The 26,247-nt window shown below is 36.4% G+C and overlaps 7 protein-coding genes across 7 annotated transcripts; all 7 read left to right on the top strand.

The window, feature by feature from the left end:
• The first annotated feature begins 1,639 nt into the window (after positions 1–1,639).
• On the top strand, positions 1,640–2,560 carry LOC118783703 (olfactory receptor 6N2-like). The gene has a single exon (XM_036537654.1). It carries the CDS (start codon positions 1,640–1,642, stop codon positions 2,558–2,560), a length of 921 nt encoding a protein of 306 aa, XP_036393547.1.
• A 5,278-nt stretch (positions 2,561–7,838) lies between these two features.
• On the top strand, positions 7,839–9,364 carry LOC118783419 (olfactory receptor 52E8-like). The gene is made up of 2 exons (XM_036537288.1): positions 7,839–7,848; positions 8,448–9,364. The coding sequence occupies exons 1-2, from the start codon at positions 7,839–7,841 to the stop codon at positions 9,362–9,364; spliced, it is 927 nt and encodes a 308-aa protein (XP_036393181.1).
• A 1,544-nt stretch (positions 9,365–10,908) lies between these two features.
• Positions 10,909–11,865, top strand: LOC118783702 (olfactory receptor 6N1-like). Its single transcript, XM_036537653.1, has one exon. The coding sequence runs from the start codon at positions 10,921–10,923 to the stop codon at positions 11,863–11,865; it is 945 nt and encodes a 314-aa protein (XP_036393546.1). The 5' UTR covers positions 10,909–10,920.
• Positions 11,866–15,593: 3,728 nt separating this feature from the next.
• LOC118783455 (olfactory receptor 52E8-like) lies at positions 15,594–16,511 on the top strand. The gene has a single exon (XM_036537334.1). The coding sequence runs from the start codon at positions 15,597–15,599 to the stop codon at positions 16,509–16,511; it is 915 nt and encodes a 304-aa protein (XP_036393227.1). The 5' UTR covers positions 15,594–15,596.
• Positions 16,512–18,691: 2,180 nt separating this feature from the next.
• On the top strand, positions 18,692–20,116 carry LOC118783701 (olfactory receptor 6N1-like). The gene is made up of 2 exons (XM_036537652.1): positions 18,692–18,709; positions 19,160–20,116. The coding sequence occupies exons 1-2, from the start codon at positions 18,692–18,694 to the stop codon at positions 20,114–20,116; spliced, it is 975 nt and encodes a 324-aa protein (XP_036393545.1).
• Positions 20,117–20,252: 136 nt separating this feature from the next.
• Positions 20,253–23,061, top strand: LOC118783698 (olfactory receptor 6C4-like). The gene is made up of 3 exons (XM_036537651.1): positions 20,253–20,288; positions 20,699–20,800; positions 22,108–23,061. Exons 1-3 carry the CDS (start codon positions 20,253–20,255, stop codon positions 23,059–23,061), a joined length of 1,092 nt encoding a protein of 363 aa, XP_036393544.1.
• A 139-nt stretch (positions 23,062–23,200) lies between these two features.
• LOC118783697 (olfactory receptor 6N1-like) lies at positions 23,201–25,999 on the top strand. Its single transcript, XM_036537650.1, has 3 exons — positions 23,201–23,236; positions 23,647–23,748; positions 25,046–25,999. The coding sequence occupies exons 1-3, from the start codon at positions 23,201–23,203 to the stop codon at positions 25,997–25,999; spliced, it is 1,092 nt and encodes a 363-aa protein (XP_036393543.1).
• Positions 26,000–26,247: the final 248 nt, after the last annotated feature.

The following is a 26,247-nucleotide window of genomic DNA, read 5'->3' as shown; positions in this document are numbered from 1 at the left end:
TGTAGACTGTTGTAGACTATATAATTGACTATATAATTATTTGGGGTTTTTTTCCATTTACAGATGGGACAGAAATGACCATCCAAGTCTACTCCAAAGTAACTGTTTTTCATGTTCGGTATTCATGCACTTGTATGCAAAAACAGAAACATACACATGCAAAGAGTCAATAAGAGAGGCTGTTTTCATCACATACTCTTTGGACACAAGTTTATCTCTAGGTGACTGAGTTTGGTGTGGTCCCAGGACATTTTAAGTACAGAGAACAACAATGCATACCACTGAGACTATAAGTCTATAAATCAGAATGTTTCAGCATTAATGTCCATTACAGGACACATATTGCTGACACAGAGGATTCTCTTGAATCCGGAATATGTGAAAGGTACAGTAAAATGCATTTTTTTTGCTTTATGAGTTATGAAATTATGTTAATGTCAGTATTGAATTCTGATATTTGATCACATTTTTTATTTGTGTTATTTGAATGTTCCTGCAGCAGTATGTCATGTTGCTCAGAGAGTTTAACATATCACACAAGGAAAAGATGTCCAGACACTTCAATCTTTTTCAAAAATGTTTTGTCCTTTTTCTGTCCATTTGTTTTAGCAAGTTACAATTTTAATAGTAATTAGAACTGCCTCACAGGTTTATCAACTTTGGCAACTCTAATTTCTAAAAATGCAGTGAGCAAAATGTTTTACTTTCACCATGTAAGGAATTTAATGCCAATCCAATGACAGCTAATTTGTATTTTTGATGTGTTTTTCACTTATAGCAACTGCTTTCAGTATCATTTTCAATTGGGGAGTTGTGCATAAAATCCCTGCAGAAAATATCTTCCCTAACAGAGAGCATACATGATCATTTATGTTTAAATGGGACTGCGTGACATTGGTTTCTGTATCTTCTCAAGTAAGACCTATTTTCAGTTGTGTAATGTTAGTATGTGACGCTACTGTCGCCGAGAGTTCTAACACACTGCATTAAAGCTGTAGTTTTCCTGGTGGCCAAGGTTCAAGTCCCCCAACAGCCACTTTTTAGGCCGTAGTGTCACATCGTGGTAAGGAGCAGGACTTGTAACTGCAAGGTTGCTGGTTCGATTCGCCACTGTGTTACTGCTGTTGTACCCTTAGGCAAGGTACTTCATCCAGAATTGCCTTGGTAAATATCCAGGTGTATAAATAGGTAACATGTAAAAAAACAAAAAAAATTGTAAACTATATAAGTCGCTCTGGATAAGAGCATCTGCTAAATGCCAATAATGTAATGTAATGTTATAATATTTAAGATTTTTTCACCTCAAGTTACATCAACATCTGAAAAATAAGCTTCTGGAACCATAAAAAAATCAGATTCAATGACAATTATGCTGCATCAACAGACATGCGATGTGATGTTCTGTCTATGTATTAAAAATTGGTTTTCATTTCATCATTTATTTATCAATACATTTACTATTAAATTATATTAAACTGAATGTAGTTGTCTCATATTCATTTTAAATATTGTTTTGCGTATTCTTTTGTATTATCTGTTATTGTATGAGGTTTTATGGATTAGCCAACCATGTTCTAAGCAAGTCTTTATTGGTAATAAAAAAAAAAAAATCTATTTTGTCTTTTACAGGTACAACGACATGGAAAATTCATCCAGTATAGAGGTTTTCTATCTCTCTGGATTAAATAAATCACCAGAGAATCAACATGTTTACTTTCCTCTGACTCTTCTGTTATATATTGTAATCATATTTGTAAATTTGAGACTCATTTCCATCATTCTGTTGGAGAAAACCCTCCATGAGCCAATGTACCTCTTGCTCTGTAATTTATGCTTTAATGGACTTTATGGAACAGCAGGTTTCTACCCTAAATTTCTCTCAGACTTGCTGTCTGACTCTAATGTGATCTCACACCATGGATGCTTCCTTCAGGTATTTGTCCTCTACTCATCAGTAAAGTGTGATTTTGCAACACTAACAGCAATGGCTTATGATCGGTATGTGGCCATATGCAAACCACTAGTGTATCATTCTGTCATGACAGATCAGATGGTATTTAAATTAATAGCCTTTTGCTGGATTTTTCCTTACTTCACATCAACCGTGGTCATTATATTATCAAGCACATTGCCATTATGTGGGTCCCATATTGATAAACTTTATTGTGAAAACTGGGCTATTGTAAAACTTTCTTGCAAAACAACGACGTTAAATGATGTGACTGGGTATATTGTTACGTTTGTTTATTTGGGATTTGCATTTTTCATAATCTTTTCTTACCTAAAACTGATTGCTGCATGCACAAAAAGTAAAGAAGACAGGCTAAAATTTACAAAAACATGTTTACCACATTTGCTTGCTGTAATAAATTTCACAATCGCTATAGTTTTTGACCTGATGTATTCTCGATATGGATCTACAAATATCCCACATGGTCTGCGCAATTTCTTTGCAGTACAATTTCTAATCATTCCTCCAATTTTCAATCCTGTTATTTACGGACTAAAAATGACAGAGGTTCGCAAAAGACTCCTGAAGCAGTGTCATTATTTAAAATAATAAAACAACTGATGGATCAGTGTTAAAATATAGCAGAACGTGGTGTGAGTGTTGGATATAGTTTCTTGTTTTATACCATTTCCAGTGCAATATATGTTTTTGAAAGTCTTTCTTTGTAATCCTGTAATTGCCACTGATTTTAATCAAGGGAAAACATAAGCCCTGTGTCCAATAGGCTTTTTCCTGCACTCAGGATATTAAGCAGAAAAATGCTGCTAATGATATGTAATTTTCAGTTCATGTTTCAAATTTCAAGGAGGGAACAGGGTGTTACATAAAGTGAGTTGTGCTTTCAGTTGCATGGGCTTCCTTAGAATTTCAACACACTATTTTGTTTTGGAGTTGGACATCCAAAGGGAGGTCCATCGATAATGGAGACAACTGCACAGTATTTCCCCTGGGGCTATTTTCAGGCTGGAAAAGAATGAGTGCAGTCAATGCCCTTTGATCATATATGAAAGCATTTAGAAATCTCACCCTTGAGCACCATGTTAAAAAGTATGTTTAGGATCACTTTCTTTCATCTTAGAAACATTGCCAGAAGAATTGAAGATGAAGATATTTCCCATCACACAAATATGCAGAAAAATATTTTTATCTTTTCATGTCATCAAGGTTAGATCTCTAATGCTTTACCATTCAGCAGTCCAGCCTATATCCTGTTGCCCATTAAAATAGTTCAACATGCTACAATTTGACTCCTGACTAGAAGAAGGTTTAACTACATGACATCCTCTTAAGAATTGTCTGGTACATGTCAGAATTCATGCTTATTTCAATGATAGCAAGTCGACCAGGTCACGAGACAGCCCAGCATCCCCATACCATCATACTGCCACCACCATGTTTCACTATAGGTATGATGTTCTTACAGTGGAATGCTGTATTTGCTTTACGCCAGACACAAGAAGACTTGCACCCTCCAAAATTTCCACTTTTGACTCATTTGTTCATAGAATATTATCCCATTACATTCTTGAGGATCATCCAGGTGCTTTTTAGCAAATCTAAGATGAGCTTTGATGTTTTCGTGAGTAGTGGTTTCCACCTTGCTACTCTTTGATGAAGCCCATTTTTTCACAGTCTCTTTCTTGTTGTTTATTGTTGAGCTATGAACACTGACCGTAGCTGATGCTAGAGAGGGCTACAGTTCTTTGAAAGGTTTCTGGGATTTTTTTGAGACTTCCTGGTTGAGGTGTCGCTGTGCCCTTGGAGAAATTATGGCAGGTCAGCCACTCCCAGGAATATTCACCATTCATTCATTATTCTCCATTTGGAGATAATGGGTTCACTGTGGTTCAGTGGTGTCCAAGAACCTTTTTAACCCTTTCCAGACTGATATATCTCAACAACGTTTTTCTCAGTTGTTATGGAATTTCCCCTGATCATGGCATTGTGTGACTGTAGAAGCTTTGTGGTGACTACTTCTTTATGATGGTAAGGTTCTATATATGCCATTTAAACTCAACAGGGCTGGTTGCAATCAAGCCTGGCTGTGTTAAGTCACCTGAATCTAATTATCACCTAAAATTTTGTTGATTTCTTTGTTTCAGAACTAAGTGCAGTTGCTTTTTTACAGGGCAATATGGGTAATTGGTGAAATTTTCTATTGAATGAAATTATGATTTAAAAACTGTTTGTGTTTTTGCAGTTGTCCCTTGTCTAATATTAAAATGTATTTTTTATTAAATTAAATTATTTGATGATATGAAACCATTCAGCGAGAGAAACATGCAATAAAAGAAGAAATCAGGAAGGGGGCAAATACTTTTTCAAGCAACTGTACTTAACCCATAAATACATCAGTAAATATCCAGCTGTATAAATGGATAAAACTGTAACCCATGTAAGTCAGGCTGGATAAGAGCATCCGTTAAATAACAATAATGTAATATAATTACTGAATATTTTCTGCAAAATTTTAAAGCAAGAATCTTACCTCATTAGTTTTCCTCCAGTAACTAAATAACAATCAATTGACACTGACACTTTTCTAATTCTGATCTTCCAGTTAGGAGGAACAGATTCTGCTGTTGATGTGTCTTGCCTAAGAGACAACAGTTTGAATGCATAGCCTCTCTCTCCCTGGGGAAACAGGTGCCAGATGGGAAGCATACCTAATTTGTCTGTTTAACAATTGGTCCACAGTGCTTGTTTTTCATGAAAAATTTGACTGTTCATAGAATTTGGACTGTTGGCCACCCCTGGCAAAATATATAGAAATATTGTTCTTCATATTGTCATGAGGTTCATTTCACAATGGTAACTTCAAGTACAAATGTATAAAGACCAAATTAAAATTTAGTGACAATGAAGTATTGTAGCTTTCTGAGCTAATGCTCGAAGCCAGGTTCTGACATGCAGCTACAGGTCTGTAGCACATAGAGAGGCACTGTGGGAACCCCACACCCCGTGTTGTAGCCAGATAACAGTTTGCAGGGTGAATTACCCTGGAGAGAGGCTGGGAGTTTTCACTGCAGAGTTGTCCCAGTTAGCACAGAGAGGTTTCCCCAATTCCCCAAGGAGGTGCAATTAGACCTAACAACAGGGGCCTTTATTAAGGGGTTAACTCCTGACATGCTACGCCAACAGGTTCGCCTTCAGGGGCCTAAGACTCTTGATGAAGCCCTAGAGCAGACGTTAGTTATAGAGGAGATACTGGAAGAGCTGCTTACTGTGGGTAGACAGATGTCACCTGTAAACTGCCTCCAGTGTCGTTCAGCTCAACCTGACAGCAGCCATGCTTTGCTGGACCCTAAGGACCAGACAGGATCAAGCCTCTCCATTGGCGCCCCAGGAGTTAAAGTATGGCTCCATGAGGATGTGTTGGCGTTGTGGGAAGAGTGGACATGTTCATTGGTTTTGCACCAAACTGGACACAGCTGACACACTCATCCCCAGGGCCTGGGAAACAGATCAGGGCCCGTGTAGAAGGGGACACCGCTGGCCCGATGAATGTTGTGCTCCCCAGTCCTCAACCTTTTGTTAAATGCTTACCCCCTAACATTGTAGACACTTGCCATGTAAATATTTGAGTTTCAGGACATCCTGTACAGGCTTTTCTGCCACCATTATCAACCCCTCACCCCTCCCTCCAGGTGTTCAGCCAATGGCCACGGATGTGCCATTGGTCACCATTACTGGCGAAAGGCCCCCCATACAGGAAGTAGAGAAGTGTGTCTGGAGGTCGCTGGTGTCACCTGTCACCTCTCTGTCTGGGTTGCTGACACCCCAGAACAATGTCTGCTGGGGTTAGACTTCCTACGGCAAGTGAACTGCTTTTACTGCAGGGTGGGGGTTGTGCTATTACCACAGGGCAATTTACAACTATGCCCTTTGGGCTTTGCAATGCTCCAGAAACCTTTGAACGTCTCATTGAAAGAGTACTTACAGACATCCCTCCAGAGAGCTGCTTGGTCTACATCGATGATCTGTTAGTTCGTGGCCCTCACTTTGAAGCTGCATTAGGGTCAAACAATAGGAGGCTGATAATGACCTGAATGTGGTTATCCGGTGGCTGGAAAGCAGTCAGTGGCCTGACTGGGCTGAAGTGGTCCATTAGTCTGCAGTCTGTACAAGGCTTGTGGTCACAGTGGTCAGGGTTGGCACTATGAGAAGGCATCTTGCATCAGGGTTGGTACAAGCCTGCTATGGGTAAGTCAAATGGGGGGGCAGCACAAGGGTTATGGGGTTTCTTCTCTAAATTTGAAGGGGTCGACCGTGGCTAGTTCAGGGTTTTAGGGCAGTGAAAGTTAATTGAACTGTAGTAACAGGTTGAGGCTGCACCAGTTGGCATCCCATTTCTGATGAGAGTAGGTCTGCTAGGTGAGTCTGTAGCAGCACTGCTTCTATTTAACACAAATAAGTTGTTTCTTCCTTTGGGAAGCCATAGAATTTTTATTGTTTTGGATCCACCCTGGTCTGTAAGGTCAGGAAATAAATGTTCTCTGTCTGCGATATCCTGTCCCCGACTCCTCCAGCTCCATGTCCGAGCTGAAACCAGGCTCAGTGGCCACACATGCTACTGTATATTAGAGAACTAAATGGAACTTCACCAATGAATTATGCATATTAATTCGATATTTCATGTAACCTGTATATATAATATAATATATAATGTATAACCTGTATATAGTAATATAACTGATATAATGTAACCTGGATGGGATTTTGGTCTTTAGTTGACATCACTGATAATCACTGAAAGCAGTCTGATTTTTGGTCTTTGGTTACTGTCACTGATAATCACTGAAAGCAATCTGATAATTCACGTTTTCTTCAATGGAATATGTATAATAAACCTTATAATATATGCTACACTACGTTTCTGATTAAACTATAACCATATAAGTTCAAGTACAAGTACATATATATGTATGCACATGTGTACACACAAACACACACAAACACACACCACACACACACACACACATGGAGGAGGGGAGGTTAGAGTAGGGGGCTTTCTATCAAGCCGTGGTGAGAGACAACAGATAGCAGACAGTGTGAATTAGGGTGCTGTTTAATTAACTAGTGAAGTTGAGCGTCTTGTGGAAGTCACTGTGCATCACACACACACATTACTGAATTCATCTTCCGTTATGTCAAAGAGAGAGAGGTTGCTTTTGCATATACTCTATGGACATAGGATTCTCCCTGTAGGTTAGTGAGTTTACTGTGATCCCAGGACATCTGTGACCAGGACAAGTACAGAGAACACTGTGATAAACGCTATAAATTGGAAGGGGTTGACGATAATGCCCAATACAGGACACACTGCTGCACAGAGGATTCCTGAGGAGTATGAAAGGTTTAATATTTTTGGCATAACATATTTCATTAGTTTCTGTGGTTTGAAATGTGACAGATTCTGCAAAGGTAAAAGGCCTTTGGACTACCGCACTGCAAGTAGTGCATTAACTCCTACTGCAAAAACTCTTTACCAACAGCATTTTCTCATGAACTCCGTTGAAAAAAGTATCATCAAAGGAAATCAAATTCATATTCAGCAGCAGATGAATTTCCCTTGCCAATTTCCAAAACTCACATTTTTTTCTGACATTTTTTTTCATTTGACATTTTATTTTATTTTATAATTTTGTGTGAATAATGAATTGAGACGTTGACTGCTACATTTGCACAGAACTTGGACTTTGATGACAAAACTAGCATGGGTTTAAATTATTCAATGCCAAGGTGAGGGCATGCTGTCATTTGACTTAACAGTGGCTAGGAGAGTGAGGAGGTCAGAAAGATGTGGATATTTTGTTCATTAAATGTTATGAGAAATCGTAATATGGGGATTTGCCTCACTCATCTATGAACTTTGACAAGTCCTCTCCACAAAATGTTATATATGTATCTGAGCAATCTTTCAGATCATCGTAGTTCACTGTTCATTATAGTTTATTGTTCATCATTACTGTTACTGTTTTGGATCATTACTGTATTTTATCACTTTCAGCTAGATAAGAACAAGTTAATTGGTATGGCCAATGTATTTTTCCCAACCACAATCTGGTCTCAGGATTCTTGTATATTTGATTGGGTAAACTGTCAAAAAAATGCTATTCACACATGGTTATGGTTAAATATAATTCAGCTTAAATTTTACTTCAAATTTATGAACATATTTTTAAAACTATATATATGCGTTTATTGCATATTTTCTATCAATGTTGTTATATTCATTCTATCCTTGTGATATGAAAGGGATTTTTAATGTATGAAACATCAAATCTGAGATTTTGAGCACGGTTTTATTGATATCTAAACTATGTAATATTATCTGCTTAGTTCAGATACATCAAATACATTTTACACATTGCAATTTTTTTCAATTTCTAGTGACTGATTTTTTTTTTTTTTTCATAATTTGCAGGTAAAGCAGCCATGGAAAATTCATCTAATATCAAAGTCTTCACTCTTTCTGAATTGAATGAAACACCAACAAATCGCCTTATATATTTCTCTCTGACTTTTCTAGTATACATTTTAATTTTATTTGTGAATTTGACACTGATTTTCACCATTTTATTAGAGAAATCCCTCCATGAGCCAATGTATTTATTCCTGTGTAATCTGTGTATTAATGGACTGTATGGAACAGCAGGTTTCTACCCCAAATTCCTATCAGACTTGCTTTTTGATTCCTATGTGATATCATACCATGCATGCTACATCCAGATATTTGTGATATACTCATCAGCAAAGTGTGATTTTTCAACGCTAACGGCAATGGCTTATGATCGATATGTGGCCATATGTAAACCACTACTGTATCATTCTGTCATGACGGATCAGATGGTATTTAAATTGATAGCATTTTCCTGGATTTTTCCTTACTTCACAATGTCCTTGACCATTGCATTATCAAGCAGATTGCCATTATGCGGGTCCCATATTGATAAACTTTACTGTGAAAATTGGTCAATAGTCAAACTTTCTTGTGAGGCAACAATTGTAAATAATGTCAGTGGATTTATTATCATATGTATATTTGTGGGCTTTGCATTTTTCATTATTCTTTCATATATTAAACTAATCATGGTGTGCACAAAAAGTAGAGAAGACAGGGCCAAATTTATGCAGACATGTTTACCTCATTTATTTGCATTAATAAATTTCACAGTCACTTTAGTTTTTGATGCAATGTATAGTCGTTATGGGTCCAGGAATATTCCTCAGGGCCTGCGCAATTTTCTAGCATTGCAATTTCTCATCATCCCTCCCATTTTCAATCCTATTATTTATGGACTAAAACTGACAGAGGTTCGCAAAAGACTCCTAACAATACCAAAACGGTAAAAATAGCACAAGGTGATAGGGGGACTGAATATGTGCTTCTGTTTCCTTTTTTCCCAATAAAATGTCTTTATTGGAAGCTTTGTCATTTACATAGGGACCAGTCTTCATCATGACATAATGTGTAAGTCCAGGGTCCAACAGGTCTTTTCCTGTTCTTACATAAACTTAGCAATAAAGCAGGGGAAATGCTGTTAGTGCCAGTGCCAGTGCCTTTTTTCATAGTGTTATATGGGAAAGGAGCTATTGTGGGACAGTGACTACATTTTAAGAGTGTTTCCAGTCATATGGCTCCTCTTCCTAAGCCTTTCCAAAGTATACAACATTTGTCTATGCATAGAGTTATTTTTGTTTTCAATTGAAAACACAACTCTTTTGAGCAATTTCATGCCAGTTTGCAAAATCTGTAAAATGATGAGCTGAAATGGCCATATTGTTTCATGCAGCTTTTCATTTAGATTGCATTTAGATAGAAGTCAGAGAATGGTTTAGAAATGTGAACATCCACAATATGCAGCGAGAAGATTATTTTTGAAAAATATATGTCTGACATTGTTTCCATTTACAATTTCTGATCCACAATTTAATAAATTTCGAAAGATAAACTCCACATGGCTGATAAACTTTGTGGTGTATCAGTGCTACATTTAAGCTACTTCTCATATGCCTTTATATTTTTGGACAGTTTCAAATATTTTCTTGCCTGTCACTCTCACCAAATGTTTTTTATGCTCCAGTGATTTTACAGCATGTCACTGAAATGAATGGCTTTTGTATGCCATATTGTTAATATTGAATATTTTAAATAGAACCCTCCAAATTGATACTTACATGGCAATATGCTGAATACTTCAGTAATTTAGTTGCTGACTTAAATGAAATGGGTGAAATTAAATTCCTTGTGATGGCCATGCTCTTGAAAATATCACCATGAAGTTTGGAGACATTTTTGGATTATAGTCCATTTTCTTAACAGTCACTTCTTTCCAGAATGACTTACAAAGGTTCACATACAGTACCATCCATTCAGACAGATGGATATTTACTGAGACGTTTTGAGTTCAGTAGGTTACCCAAGGCTCAAACAGTGGTGCTCTACCAAGGAACTGAATCAGTAATCAACTTTCCAGCTTTCTGGCATCATATTCATTTTAGTATGTCATAATCAGAATGTTTTTAAAGAAAAATAATCCTATGAGAAACATCTTCTGAGAAAGATCCTCTGAGAAAGATAATCCTCTCAATTGCTCAGTGCCTGCAAGTCCCAGTTTGATAGCTTTGTATTTTGTGCTGTACTATCAGGTATATATCAAACCTGCTCTTCGTTAACCTAAAGACAGACTTGATATGAAGAACATTTGCAGGAAGGGGTAATTATTTTTCTTTCATTGTGGTGCAGACTGGTAATCTTTGAATAGAGTCATATTTTTAGTCATATTTTATTAATAAATAATTAACTAAATAACTTATGTAAGAGATGGCGATTTTTTGATGATGTAAATTGAAATTCTTTATTGTTATTATTATGTTGGTATTATCTCCTTCAGATTTTATCCGCAATGGCAATTGGGAATGTGTCTAGTGTCACATTGTTCACTCTATCTGGATTAGAAGCTCAAACAAAGGAAAACAAATATCTTCTTTTCATTTTCATTTTGCTCTACTACTTTCTCATTGTGTTTATCAATGTGACTCTAATTTTCACCATCCTGCGAGAGAGAACCCTCCATGAGCCCATGTACCTCTTCTTGTGTAATCTGTGTATTAATGGACTGTATGGAACTGCAGGTTTCTACCCGAAATTCCTCTCTGATTTACTCTCTGACCATCATGTAATCTCATATGCAGGATGCCTTCTGCAAGTATTTGTGATCTACTCTTCTGTTCCAAGTGATTATTCAATTTTAACAGTTATGGCATTTGATAGATATTTGGCAATATGCAGGCCATTGGAATATAATTCTATTATGACAAACCAGACTGTTGTTAAATTAGTTATATTTTCATGGATTCCTCCTTTTTTCTGTTTGATTGTTGCGGTTTTATTGACTCATAGACTGACATTATGTGGGTCACACATTGACAAACTCTACTGTGATAACTGGTCCATTGTTAAGCTTTCTTGTTTTTCAACCATGGTGAATAATGTTGTTGGTATTGTAATAATGGTTGTGTATTTCAGTCACATGCTTCTCATTCTGTGGTCTTATATTAAACTCATCAGAACGTGTTTGACGTCCACAGAAGGCAGGCGCAAATTCATGCAGACATGTTTTCCACATTTACTTACTTTGATCAATGTGACTGTTGCTTTGCTTTTTGATGTGTTGTACAGTCGATATGGATCAAGTGATCTTCAGCTGAGTTTACGAAATTTCCTGGCATTGGAATATATGATTATTCCCCCACTCTTCAATCCCATTATTTATGGAATACAGCTGACTAAAATTCGTAACGCAGTGTTGGGGAATATTAAGAAACACAACAGCATCAGTTTTCAATAATATGCACAGTCTTTCCTTTTAAAGTATGTTTAGAGGCTACTAGAATTTGAACTGTTGGCCATCCCTGGAAAAATATATAGAAATATCATAATGTCATGAGTTTAACTTCACAGCACTAACTTTGAGAGTTATGTACAAGTACAAATGGATGAAGACTGAATTAAAGTTAAGCAATGAAAGGTTTATTAGAGGTAGGACTAAACAAAACCTCACCAATGAATTATGCATATTAATTCAATATTTAATGTAGCCTGTACTTGGATGGGATTTTGATCTTTGGTTACTGTAACTGATAATCACTGAAAGCAGTCTGACAATTTATATTTTCTTCAATGGAATGTGCATATTAAAGCTTATAACTTGTGCTAGACTACACTTCTGATTCAGCTATTTTGAATCTGTTGGGATCATATCATACACTTGCTTATTTCACAGTACTGGCAGGGAAAAGTAGAGTTTATCAAAAATACAATGTCTAGAATCAGTGGGGAAACTGAAACTGTTCACCAATGGCTCTTTAATACAATATAGGTCCCAGAATGTACAACAGGAGAGGCATGACAGATTTGATGATTTTGTGCAGACACTTGGACATTTGGAAACACATTGGTAATTGATGAAAATCTACTTCTTAGCGTCCATTTTAACAACAGATAAGCAAAATGTAATTTTTGGTTTTACAAAATGTGTAAATAGTTGTTGGTGGTGTACTGGATTTCCAACGTTGTTACTAGATACTAGCTCCAGTGAATTTTTTATGGTGTGTAAACCCCCCCAAAAAAAAGAGATGCTTATAGCTGTTGTCTGTACATGGCAAGCAGGGAAGGTATGGAGTTATGATGAGACTAATGTTCAATAAATCATTCCAAAATTGAGTGGAGAACACGTTTTCAAAAATGAAGTCTGACTTTTTTCAATTGGAACAACAATGGTTTATGTTTACAGCTGTTTGTTTCTGATACTGTCATTGGTACCAGGTCCCCCCATCACAGACACACACAACCATATAAGTAGACCAAATTCAAATTAAGCAATGAAAAGTATATTAGAGGTAGGACTAAACAAAACTTCACCAATGAATTATGCATATTAATTCAAGTACATATATACACTCCCAGGCAAAAAAAAATGGGCCAAGCCCAAAATGGCAAAACATTAAGCTTTTAATGGTCTTAATAACAAATAACTTTCCAGGAAATTGGCAAGAATTAAACAAATAGATAAAGTAACTTAGTATGGGATAGCTTTCCCCTGTGATTTCTTTAAATGTTGAAGCCTTGACGGTAAACTTGCAGACAGCTTTTTACAGAAGGAAGAGTCAATATTGTTCCACTCAGCGTTGATGGCTTCAAACAGTTGATGAGTAGTTGAAAAACATTTCCTGGCTAGTTTGTATTTAATGTGAGACCAAATATTCTCTATAGGGTTCAAATCTGGACTCTGGCCAAGCCAAAACATGAGCCTGATGGACTTGTTCTCAAGCCACTTCTTGGTGGTCTTTGCGGTGTGGCAGGAGCATTGTCTTGTTGAAAAATAATGTCTGATTGTTTCTCTTTAGAAAACAAGCAAGTCTTTCTCCTGTACTCCAAAGCATTAATTGACTTTTCACAGAGAAGCAGCTCACCGGTACCAGCAGCTGAAAAGGTTCCCCACACCATTACACTGTGGTAGAGATGCATATATTGTATTTCTCACCAGGTCTTTGAAGACACCTCTGTGGAGCATCACCATACAACTCAAACCATGATTCATCACTCCACACAACTCTGCTGAACCACTCAATCAAACTTTCCATATTCTGCCAAAAACTTCATTCTGTCTTTGACGATTTTCTCAGACAGCAATGGCTTTTTAACACATCTTCTAGACACAAAACCTGCAATAGACAACCTTCTGGTAATTGTTGTTCTTGAAAGATTCTTTTTGTCTTGAATTCTTCTGACAGTTTTTTTTCCTTCCTTTGAGAACTGTAAATTTCAGCAGGTGGTCATCCCTGCATGACGTGGCTTTGGGCCTTCCAGATCCTTTCTTTCTAGCAACATCACCTGTTGTTTCAAAGCATTGACCTATTCTCTTAATAGCTGATAGAGAAATAGGGATTTTATCTGCCTTTAGGGTCTTGTAAATTTCAGAATAACTACAGTTGGCCTGATGAAGACCAGCTATGCGATTTCTGACAGCAACCCCTGCATGATATTTAGCTTTTTTGGAGCAGATTTTCCTTGGGACTCACAACAGTGCATATTGTAGATCTCTCTATCACTCCTGGCTCTACTTATGAGCTCATTATCAGGCCTTTGACAGGCTGCATTAGGTGTGGCAGATCACCAAATAATGACTTATCTTTTCAGAATAAAAACATCCCAGAAGATATTTTTAGAAAATTTTGTACATCCAGACATGTGTTAGTTTGAATTTTACATCAAACATTTTAATCATTATCATTATTTTACCTTGTGCAAGAACACTATATAAGTGAATTTCCCTGTTTCCAGCTTTCTCCCACTGCAGCAAAAGTTAACGAGCAAATGGTGGTACAAAAGGCCTCAGGGGTGTATTTGTATAATTCTTGCTAATTTCCTGACCAATGATTTGTGATTAAGACCATTAAAAGCTTAATGTCTTGGGCTTGCCCCATTTTTTTTTTGCCCGGGAGTGTATGTATGCACATGTGCACGCGCACACACACACACACACACACACACACACACACAAACATACACACACACAAACACACATATTACTGAATTAATCTTCCTTTATGTCAATTAGCGACAGGTTGTTTCTACCATATACTCTGTGAACATGGGATTATCCCTGGGTAAGTGAGTTGAGTGCTGTCCTAGGACATCTGGGACCAGGGCAAGTACCAAGAACACTGTGAGAAAGTCTATAAATTGGAAGGGAACAACGATAATGTCTATTATAGGACACATTGCCAGCGACAGAAGATTTTCCTGAGGAGTATGAAAGGTTTAATATTTTTGGCATAACATATTTTATTAGTTTCTGTGGTTTGAAATGCCATTTTATTTTACTTTATAATGTTCATGTGAATAATAAATTGAGACATTGACCGTTTGCTGTATTTGCACAGAACTTGGACTTTGATGACAAAACTAGCATGGGTTCAAATTACTCAAAGGCAAGGCAGGGGCATATTGTCATTTGACTTAATAGTAGCTAGGGGAGTGAGGTGGTAAGAGAGATGTGGATTTCTTGTTCATTAGCTGTTATGAGACCCCATAATATGTGGAACTGCCTCACTCATCTATGAACTTTGGCAAATCCTTTCCACAAAAAATTATATATGTACCTGAACAATATTTCAGGTCATCGTAGTTTACTGTTCATTATAGTTTATTGCTCATCATTACTGTTACTGGTTTGGATCATTACTGTATTTTATCACTTTCAGCTATCCAATGGTACTCACATAATGGTATTGTTAAATATAAATCAGCTTAAATTTCACTTCTGTTTTATGAACATATTTTAAAAGCTATATGTATAGCTTAGTATTTATTGCATATGTTGTTATATTCATTCTATTCTTGTGATATAAAAAGATTTTTATGTATCAAACATCAAATCTGAGATTTTGAGCAAGGTTTTATTGATATCCTAACTATAATATTATCTGCTTAGTTACATAATCAAATACATTTTACACATTGCAATTTTTTTCAGTTTCTAGTGACTGATTTTCATAATTTGCAGGTAAAGCAGCCATGGAAAATTCGTCTAATATCAAAGTCTTCACTCTTTCTGAATTGAATGAGACACCAACAAATCGCCTTATATATTTCTCTCTGACTTTTCTAGTATACATTTTAATTTTATTTGTGAATTTGACACTGATTTTCACCATTTTATTAGAGAAATCCCTCCATGAGCCAATGTATTTATTCCTGTGTAATCTGTGTATTAATGGACTGTATGGAACAGCAGGTTTCTACCCCAAATTCCTATCAGACTTGCTTTTTGATTCCTATGTGATATCATACCATGCATGCTACATCCAGATATTTGTGATATACTCATCAGCAAAGTGTGATTTTTCAACGCTAATGGCAATGGCTTATGATCGATATGTGGCCATATGTAAACCACTACTGTATCATTCTGTCATGACAGATCAGATGGTATTTAAATTGATAGCATTTTCCTGGATTTTTCCTTACTTCACAATGTCCTTGATCATTGCATTATCAAGCAGATTGCCATTATGTGGGTCCCATATTGATAAACTTTACTGTGAAAATTGGTCAATAGTCAAACTTTCTTGTGAAGCAACAATGGTAAATAATGTCAGTGGATTTATTATCATATGTACATTTGTGGGCTTTGCATTTTTCATTATTCTTTCATATATTAAACTAATCATGGTGTGCACAAAAAGTAGAGAAGACAGGGTCAAATTTATGCAGACATGTTTACCTCATTTATTTGCATTAATAAATTTCACAGTCACTTTAGTTTTTGATGCAATGTATAGTCGTTATGGGTCCAGAAATATTCCTCAGGGCCTGCGCAATTTTCTAGCATTGCAATTTCTCATCATCCCTCCCATTTTCAATCCTATTATGTATGGGCTAAAACTGACAGAGGTTCGCAAAAGACTCCTAACAATACCAAAACGGTAAAAATAGCACAAGGTGGTATGGGGACTGAATATGTGCTTCTGTTTCCTTTTTTCCCAATAAAATGTCTTTATTGGAAGCTTTGTCATTTACATAGGGAAAAGTCTTCATCATGACATAATGTGTAAGTCCAGGGTCCAACAGGTCTTTTCCTGTTCTTACATAAACTTAGCAATAAAGCAGGGGAAATGCTGTTAGTGCCAGTGCCAGTGCCTTTTTTCATAGTGTTATATGGGAAAGGAGCTATTGTGGGACAGTGACTACATTTTAAGAGTGTTTCCAGTCGTATGGCTCCTCTTCCTAAGCCTTTCCAAAGTATACAACATTTGTCTATGCATAGAGTTATTTTTGTTTTCAATTGAAAATACAACTCTCTTGAGCAATTTCATGCCGGTTTGCAAAATCTGTAAAATGATGAGCTGAAATGGCCATATTGTTTCATGCAGCTTTTCATTTGCATTTAGATAGAAGTCAGAGAATGGTTTAGAAATGTGAACATCCACAATATGCAACTAGAAGATTATTGTAATTGATTACTTTGAAATTTCGTGTCTGACATTCTTTCTATTTAAAATTTCTGACCTGCAATTTAATACATTTTGAAAAATCAACCCTACATGGCCAACATACTGTACCTTGTGGTGTATCAGTGCTACTTTTAAGCTACTTCTAATATGCCTTTATATTTTTGCACAGTTTCAAACATTTTCATGCCGGTCACTCTCACCAAATGTTTTTTATGCTCCAGTGATTTTACAGCATGTCACTGAAGTGAATGGCTTTTGTATGCTATATTGTTAATATTGAATACTTTAAATACAACCCTCCAAAGAACAAATTTGGATAGACTGATACTTACATGGCAATATGCTGAATACTTCAGTAATTTAGTTGCTGACTTAAATGAAATGGGTAAAATTCAATTCCTTGTGATGGCCATGCTCTTTAAAATATCACCATGAAGTTTGGAGACATTTTTGGATTACAGTACATTTACTTAACAGTCACTTCTTTCCAGAGTGACTTACAAAGGTTAACATACAGTATCATTTATTTAGACAGCTGGATATTTACCAGAGCTTTTTGGGTTGAATAAGTTATCCAGGGGTGCAACAGTGGTGCTCTATCAAAGAATCAACTTTCAAACTGTCGGGGATACAAGCCCTGCCCCTCACAGCTACACCACACTGCTGCCTGCCTAGATGGACTGTCTGTAGTAAACTCTTCGGCCTCTAGAGTGGGGTCATCAGAGACCTTCTCACTGCCCTTCTTGGAGTGTCTACCACTTGTTCGCATTTCCCCAAGGAGGGACCAAAGGCCACTGGCCCTTCACCCACAGTAAGGGTTTTGCCTTGGTCTGCTGTGCTCATGGGGCCTTCAGTGCTGCCTTAATCCCCAATTTCCCCAAAGACTTATACAATTCCTGGGTCACAAGTCAATTTAGGCTAGTATGTAGTATCAATGAACACTGCCAACCCAAGTAACTTCACAGTGTGATGGCGCAGGCCTCACATGCCAATACAATCAGCAATATACTTGGGTAAAACCGCTTTGCATTTGTGCTGTTGCCATCTACTCTTCCCCTTTGGTTGTTCCTCCTTCAGGATAATGTTATGGTTGATCTAGTGTTGTGGTGATGAAAAAAAACAGGGTGACCTTGGGAAACAAACCAGACTTGTCAATATACTTTAATATTATATTGAAAATGTTCTCAATATTCTTCCCACAGACAAACTTGACATGTTATCTTGTATTCAAACGAGCACTTCTTGTCCCCTCTTCACAGAGCAATGCTAATAATGCTAATCACTAATCATTTGTAGTAAACATGTTTCTTCTTCTAATCCATACCTCACTGCTTCATTGCTTTCTGTGGAGAAAAATTAGAATCATCTCAGTAGTTTCTAATAAGGATGCCCCAATTAGTCTGAAAATATATTGTTATGACTTCATACAAGTTTCCAACTACAGCCATCATATTTTAACATAACTATTTTTGGAGAAATCCATAGTCAGAAAAAATAATTGTTGTGCATTATTAAGATAATCGAACCCCACGATTTATGGAAATTGTGACAAATGTGACATTTTTTTTTTTTTTTTTTTTATTAAAGGAGGATGATATTTACAAGATAAAATCAAAAGCCTAAAAACCTCTCTCTCTTTTTCATGTCATGGGTAGAATGCTGATTGACCAAACTGTAAAAAGAACTGGAACTATTCTTTTTCACATCATATTCATTTTAGTATGTCATACTCAGAATGTTTTTAAAGAACGATAAGAGAAACATGAGAAACATCCTCTGAGAAAGATCCTCTGAAAAAGATAATCCTCTAGTTGCTTAGTGCCTGCAATTCCCAGTTTGACAGCTGTGTATTTTGTGCTGTACCATCAGGTATATATTAAACCTGTTCTTTGTTCACCTAAAGACAGACTTGATATGAAGGACATTTGCAGGAAGAGGTAATTACTTTTCTTTCATTTTGGTGCACAGACTGATAATTGCTAAACAGAGTCATATTTTTAGTCTATTACTTAAGTTTTTATGTTCCATTCACTACATAAGTTGTTGTGTAAGAGATGGTGATCTTTTGATAATGTAAATTAAAAATCTTAATTGATATTATTATTTTGGTATTATCACCTACAGATTTTATCCGTAATGGCAACTGGGAATTCATCCAGCGTTGTAGTGTTCACTCTATCTGGATTAGAAGGTCAGACAAAGGAAAACAAATATCTTCTTTTCTCTTTTACGCTGCTCTACTATTTTCTCATTGTTTTTATCAATTTGACTCTGACTGTCACCATCCTGCGAGAGAGAACCCTCCATGAGCCCATGTACTTCTTCTTATGTAATCTGTGTATTAATGGACTGTATGGAACTGCAGGTTTCTACCCGAAATTCCTCTCTGATTTACTCTCTGACCATCATGTAATCTCATATGCAGGATGCCTTCTGCAAGTATTTGTGATCTACTCCTCTCTTCCAAGTGATTTTTCAATATTAGCAGTTATGGCATTTGATAGATATTTGGCAATATGCAGGCCATTGGAATATCATTCTATTATGACAAGCCAGACTGTTGTTAAATTAGTTATATTTTCATGGATTCCTCCTTTTCTATGTTTGACTGTTGTAATTTTATTGACTCATAGACTGACATTATGTGGGTCACACATTGACAAACTCTACTGTGATAACTGGTCCATTGTTAAGCTTTCTTGTTTTTCAACCATGGTGAATAATGTTGTTGGTATTGTAATAATGCTTGTGTATTTCAGCATTGTGTTTCTCATTTTCTTGTCTTATGTCAAACTGATCAGAACATGTTTGAGGTCCCGAGAAGCCAGGCGCAAATTTATGCAGACATGTTTTCCACATTTACTTACATTGATGAATGTGCATGTTGCTATGCTTTTTGATATGATGTACAGCCGATATGGATCATTTTATTTTCAACAGAATCTACGAAATTTCCTGGCATTGGAATATATGATTATTCCCCCACTCTTCAATCCCCTTATTTATGGAATACAGCTGACTAAAATTCGTAATGCAGTGTTGGGAAATATTAAGAAACACAACAGTATCAATGTTTCATGATACACCAGAACTTTAGATCAATGAGAGTCTATGCACCCACATTCTTGTCTTCTCAGTCTGTTGTCTTTGAGTCTTTATGACATTTACAGGCAGTTGTTGCCATGTTCTGACATGCAGAAAAAATGCACATGTGAAAATGCAAGCAAAGCTTGCCTATGTTGGATGGACTAAGGTAAGATTGATGTGTAGCTGTCTTTTAATAGATATTCTGTTCCTGAAGTGTATCTATTGGCAAATTGTCGTGTTGATATTTTGATCATCAATAAAGAATTTGGGCTGAATTAAGCAATGAAAAGGAGATGATTGTCAAGTGGTTTAAATGTCATTTTTAAGTGCTGTACATCAAATGTTCAACAGTGTTAGGTGAATAAAAATTTGTCAATTCTCCATTTTAGACACTTTGTAAAGCTTCCTTCTTTGGCGTAAAATTCATTGACAGCTAGCTACAGATGTTACCACGCTTGCATTCAAAATTATTGGTGACAGATTATCTCGAACATTATACCTTGTTTTCTTTTATGCTGAGATTACATAAGTATCCATAAATTCCTCTTCATAAAGATTAAACTCTTCGGCCTCTAGAGTGGGGTCATCAGAGACCTTCTCACTGCCCTTCTTGGAGTGTCTACCACTTGTTCGCATTTCCCCAAGGAGGGACCAAAGGCCACTGGCCCTTCACCCACAGTAAGGGTTTTGCCTTGGTCTGCTGTGCTCATGGGGCCTTCAGTGCTGCCTTAATCCCCAATTTCCCCAAAGACTTATACAATTCCTGGGTCACAAGTCAATTTAGGCTAGTATGTAGTATCAATGAACACTGCCAACCCAAGTAACTTCACAGTGTGATGGCGCAGGCCTCACATGCCAATACAATCAGCAATATACTTGGGTAAAACCGCTTTGCATTTGTGCTGTTGCCATCTACCCTTCCCCTTTGGTTGTTCCTCCTTCAGGATAATGTTATGGTTGATCTAGTGTTGTGGTGATGAAAAAAACAGGGTGACCTTGGGAAACAAACCAGACTTGTCAATATACTTTAATATTATATTGAAAATGTTCTCAATATTCTTCCCACAGACAAACTTGACATGTTATCTTGTATTCAAACGAGCACTTCTTGTCCCCTCTTCACAGAGCAATGCTAATAATGCTAATCACTAATCATTTGTAGTAAACATGTTTCTTCTTCTAATCCATACCTCACTGCTTCATTGCTTTCTGTGGAGAAAAATTAGAATCATCTCAGTAGTTTCTAATAAGGATGCCCCAATTAGTCTGAAAATATATTGTTATGACTTCATACAAGTTTCCAACTACAGCCATCATATTTTAACATAACTATTTTTGGAGAAATCCATAGTCAGAAAAAATAATTGTTGTGCATTATTAAGATAATCGAACCCCACGATTTATGGAAATTGTTAGACAACAAATGTGACATTTTTTTTTTATTAAAGGAGGATGATATTTACAAGATAAAATCAAAAGCCTAAAAACCTCTCTCTCTTTTTCATGTCATGGGTAGAATGCTGATTGACCAAACTGTAAAAAGAACTGGAACTATTCTTTTTCACATCATATTCATTTTAGTATGTCATACTCAGAATGTTTTTAAAGAACGATAAGAGAAACATGAGAAACATCCTCTGAGAAAGATCCTCTGAAAAAGATAATCCTCTAGTTGCTTAGTGCCTGCAATTCCCAGTTTGACAGCTGTGTATTTTGTGCTGTACCATCAGGTATATATTAAACCTGTTCTTTGTTCACCTAAAGACAGACTTGATATGAAGGACATTTGCAGGAAGAGGTAATTACTTTTCTTTCATTTTGGTGCACAGACTGATAATTGCTAAACAGAGTCATATTTTTAGTCTATTACTTAAGTTTTTATGTTCCATTCACTACATAAGTTGTTGTGTAAGAGATGGTGATCTTTTGATAATGTAAATTAAAAATCTTAATTGATATTATTATTTTGGTATTATCACCTACAGATTTTATCCATAATGGCAACTGGGAATTCATCCAGCGTTGTAGTGTTCACTCTATCTGGATTAGAAGGTCAGACAAAGGAAAACAAATATCTTCTTTTCTCTTTTACGCTGCTCTACTATTTTCTCATTGTTTTTACCAATTTGACTCTGACTGTCACCATCCTGCGAGAGAGAACCCTCCATGAGCCCATGTACTTCTTCTTATGTAATCTGTGTATTAATGGACTGTATGGAACTGCAGGTTTCTACCCGAAATTCCTCTCTGATTTACTCTCTGACCATCATGTAATCTCATATGCAGGATGCCTTCTGCAAGTATTTGTGATCTACTCGTCTATTCCAAGTGATTATTCAATATTAGCAGTTATGGCATTTGATAGATATTTGGCAATATGCAGGCCATTGGAATATCATTCTATTATGACAAGCCAGACTGTTGTTAAATTAGTTATATTTTCATGGATTCCTCCTTTTCTATGTTTGACTGTTGCAATTTTATTGACTCATAGACTGACATTATGTGGGTCACACATTGACAAACTCTACTGTGATAACTGGTCCATTGTTAAGCTTTCTTGTTTTTCAACCATGGTGAATAATGTTGTTGGTATTGTAATGATGCTTGTGTATTTCATCATTGTGCTTCTCATTTTCTTGTCTTATGTCAAACTGATCAGAACATGTTTGAGGTCCCGAGAAGCCAGGCGCAAATTTATGCAGACATGTTTTCCACATTTACTTACATTGATGAATGTGCATGTTGCTATGCTTTTTGATGTGATGTACAGCCGATATGGATCATTTTATTTTCAACAGAATCTACGAAATTTCCTGGCATTGGAATATATGATTATTCCCCCACTCTTCAATCCCCTTATTTATGGAATACAGCTGACTAAAATTCGTAATGCAGTGTTGGGAAATATTAAGAAACACAACAGTATCAATGTTTAATGATACACCAGAACTTTAGATCAATGAGAGTCTATGCACCCACATTCTTGTCTTCTCAGTCTGTTGTCTTTGAGTCTTTATGACATTTACAGGCAGTTGTTGCCATGTTCTGACATGCAGAAAAAATGCACATGTGAAAATGCAACCAAAGCTTGCCTATGTTGGATGGACTAAGGTAAGATTGATGTGTAGCTGTCTTTTATTAGATATTCTGTTCCTGAAGTGTATCTATTGGCAAATTGTCGTGTTGATATTTTGATCATCAATAAAGAATTTGGGCTGAATTAAGCAATGAAAAGGAGATGATTGTCAAGTGGTTTAAATGTCATTTTTAAGTGCTGTACATCAAATGTTCAACAGTGTTAGGTGAATAAAATTTTGTCAATTCTCCATTTTAGACACTTTGTAAAGCTTCCTTCTTTGGCGTAAAATTCATTGACAGCTAGCTACAGATGTTACCACGCTTGCATTCAAAATTATTGGTGACAGATTATCTCGAACATTATATCTTGTTTTCTTTTATGCTGAGATTACATAAGTATCCATAAATTCCTCTTCATAAAGATTAAACTCTTCGGCCTCTAGAGTGGGGTCATCAGAGACCTTCTCACTGCCCTTCTTGGAGTGTCTACCACTTGTTCGCATTTCCCCAAGGAGGGACCAAAGGCCACTGGCCCTTCACCCACAGTAAGGGTTTTGCCTTGGTCTGCTGTGCTCATGGGGCCTTCAGTGCTGCCTTAATCCCCAATTTCCCCAAAGACTTATACAATTCCTGGGTCACAAGTCAATTTAGGCTAGTATGTAGTATCAATGAACACTGCCAACCCAAGTAACTTCACAGTGGGATGGTGCAGGCCCCACATGCCAATACAATCAGCAATATACTTGGGTAAAACCGCTTTGCATTTGCGCTGTTGCCATCTACCCTTCCCCTTTGGTTGTTCCTCCTTCAGGATAATGTTATGGTTGATCTAGTGTTGTGGTGATGAAAAAAAACAGGGTGACCTTGGGAAACAAACCAGACTTGTCAATATACTTTAATATTATATTGAAAATGTTCTCAATATTCTTCCCACAGACAAACTTGACATGTTATCTTGTATTCAAACGAGCACTTCTTGTCCCCTCTTCACAGAGCAATGCTAATAATGCTAATCACTAATCATTTGTAGTAAACATGTTTCTTCTTCTAATCCATACCTCACTGCTTCATTGCTTTCTGTGGGGAAAAATTAGAATCATCTCAGTAGTTTCTAATAAGGATGCCCCAATTAGTCTGAAAATATATTGTTATGACTTCATACAAGTTTCCAACTACAGCTATCATATAACTATTTTTGGAGAAATCTATAGTCAGAAAAAATAATTGTTGTGCATTATTAAGATAATCGAACCCCACGATTTATGGAAATTGTTAGACAACAAATGTGACATTTTTTTTTTTATTAAAGGAGGATGATATTTACAAGATAAAATCAAAAGCCTAAAAACCTCTCTCTCTTTTTCATGTCATGGGTAGAATGCTGATTGACCAAACTGTAAAAAGAACTGGAACTATTCTTTTTCACATCATATTCATTTTAGTATGTCATACTCAGAATGTTTTTAAAGAACGATAAGAGAAACATGAGAAACATCTTCTGAGAAAGATCCTCTGAAAAAGATAATCCTCTAGTTGCTTAGTGCCTGCAATTCCCAGTTTGACAGCTGTGTATTTTGTGCTGTACCATCAGGTATATATTAAACCTGTTCTTTGTTCACCTAAAGACAGACTTGATATGAAGGACATTTGCAGGAAGAGGTAATTACTTTTCTTTCATTTTGGTGCACTGATAATTGCTAAACAGAGTCATATTTTTAGTCTATTACTTAAGTTTTTATGTTCCATTCACTACATAAGTTGTTGTGTAAGAGATGGTGATCTTTTGATAATGTAAATTAAAAATCTTAATTGATATTATTATTTTGGTATTATCACCTACAGATTTTATCCGTAATGGCAACTGGGAATTCGTCCAGCGTTGTAGTGTTCACTCTATCTGGATTAGAAGGTCAGACAAAGGAAAACAAATATCTTCTTTTCTCTTTTACGCTGCTCTACTATTTTCTCATTGTTTTTACCAATTTGACTCTGACTGTCACCATCCTGCGAGAGAGAACCCTCCATGAGCCCATGTACTTCTTCTTATGTAATCTGTGTATTAATGGACTGTATGGAACTGCAGGTTTCTACCCGAAATTCCTCTCTGATTTACTCTCTGACCATCATGTAATCTCATATGCAGGATGCCTTCTGCAAGTATTTGTGATCTACTCCTCTCTTCCAAGTGATTATTCAATATTAGCAGTCATGGCATTTGATAGATATTTGGCAATATGCAGGCCATTGGAATATCATTCTATTATGACAAGCCAGACTGTTGTTAAATTAGTTATATTTTCATGGATTCCTCCTTTTCTATGTTTGACTGTTGCAATTTTATTGACTCATAGACTGACATTATGTGGGTCACACATTGACAAACTCTACTGTGATAACTGGTCCATTGTTAAGCTTTCTTGTTTTTCAACCATGGTGAATAATGTTGTTGGTATTGTAATAATGCTTGTGTATTTCAGCATTGTGTTTCTTATTTTCTTGTCTTATGTCAAACTGATCAGAACATGTTTGAGGTCCCGAGAAGCCAGGCGCAAATTTATGCAGACATGTTTTCCACATTTACTTACATTGATGAATGTGCATGTTGCTATGCTTTTTGATGTGATGTACAGCCGATATGGATCATTTTATTTTCAACAGAATCTACGAAATTTCCTGGCATTGGAATATATGATTATTCCCCCACTCTTCAATCCCCTTATTTATGGAATACAGCTGACTAAAATTCGTAATGCAGTGTTGGGAAATATTAAGAAACACAACAGTATCAATGTTTAATGATACACCAGAACTTTAGATCAATGAGAGTCTATGCACCCACATTCTTGTCTTCTCAGTCTGTTGTCTTTGAGTCTTTATGACATTTACAGGCAGTTGTTGCCATGTTCTGACATGCAGAAAAAATGCACATGTGAAAATGCAACCAAAGCTTGCCTATGTTGGATGGACTAAGGTAAGATTGATGTGTAGCTGTCTTTTATTAGATATTCTGTTCCTGAAGTGTATCTATTGGCAAATTGTCGTGT

Source organism: Megalops cyprinoides, chromosome 9 (assembly GCF_013368585.1).
Source record: "Megalops cyprinoides isolate fMegCyp1 chromosome 9, fMegCyp1.pri, whole genome shotgun sequence".
NCBI lineage: Eukaryota > Metazoa > Chordata > Actinopteri > Elopiformes > Megalopidae > Megalops > Megalops cyprinoides.
The sequence above is the reverse complement of the archived record's forward strand: the minus strand, read 5'-3'. Positions and strand labels throughout refer to the sequence as shown.

Bases quoted from the DNA above. Each gene is read 5' to 3' on its own strand.
- LOC118783455 (XM_036537334.1), top strand. From the start codon at position 15,597: ATGGAAAATTCGTCTAATATCAAAGTCTTCACTCTTTCTGAATTGAAT.
- LOC118783697 (XM_036537650.1), top strand. From the start codon at position 23,201: ATGCAACCAAAGCTTGCCTATGTTGGATGGACTAAG. The intron at 23,237-23,646 runs GTAAGATTGATG...TTCGGCCTCTAG, and splicing joins CCTATGTTGGATGGACTAAG to AGTGGGGTCATCAGAGACCT. The intron at 23,749-25,045 runs GTAAGGGTTTTG...TATCACCTACAG, and splicing joins CCACTGGCCCTTCACCCACA to ATTTTATCCGTAATGGCAAC.
- LOC118783698 (XM_036537651.1), top strand. From the start codon at position 20,253: ATGCAAGCAAAGCTTGCCTATGTTGGATGGACTAAG. The intron at 20,289-20,698 runs GTAAGATTGATG...TTCGGCCTCTAG, and splicing joins CCTATGTTGGATGGACTAAG to AGTGGGGTCATCAGAGACCT. The intron at 20,801-22,107 runs GTAAGGGTTTTG...TATCACCTACAG, and splicing joins CCACTGGCCCTTCACCCACA to ATTTTATCCATAATGGCAAC.
- LOC118783702 (XM_036537653.1), top strand. From the start codon at position 10,921: ATGGCAATTGGGAATGTGTCTAGTGTCACATTGTTCACTCTATCTGGA.
- LOC118783703 (XM_036537654.1), top strand. From the start codon at position 1,640: ATGGAAAATTCATCCAGTATAGAGGTTTTCTATCTCTCTGGATTAAAT.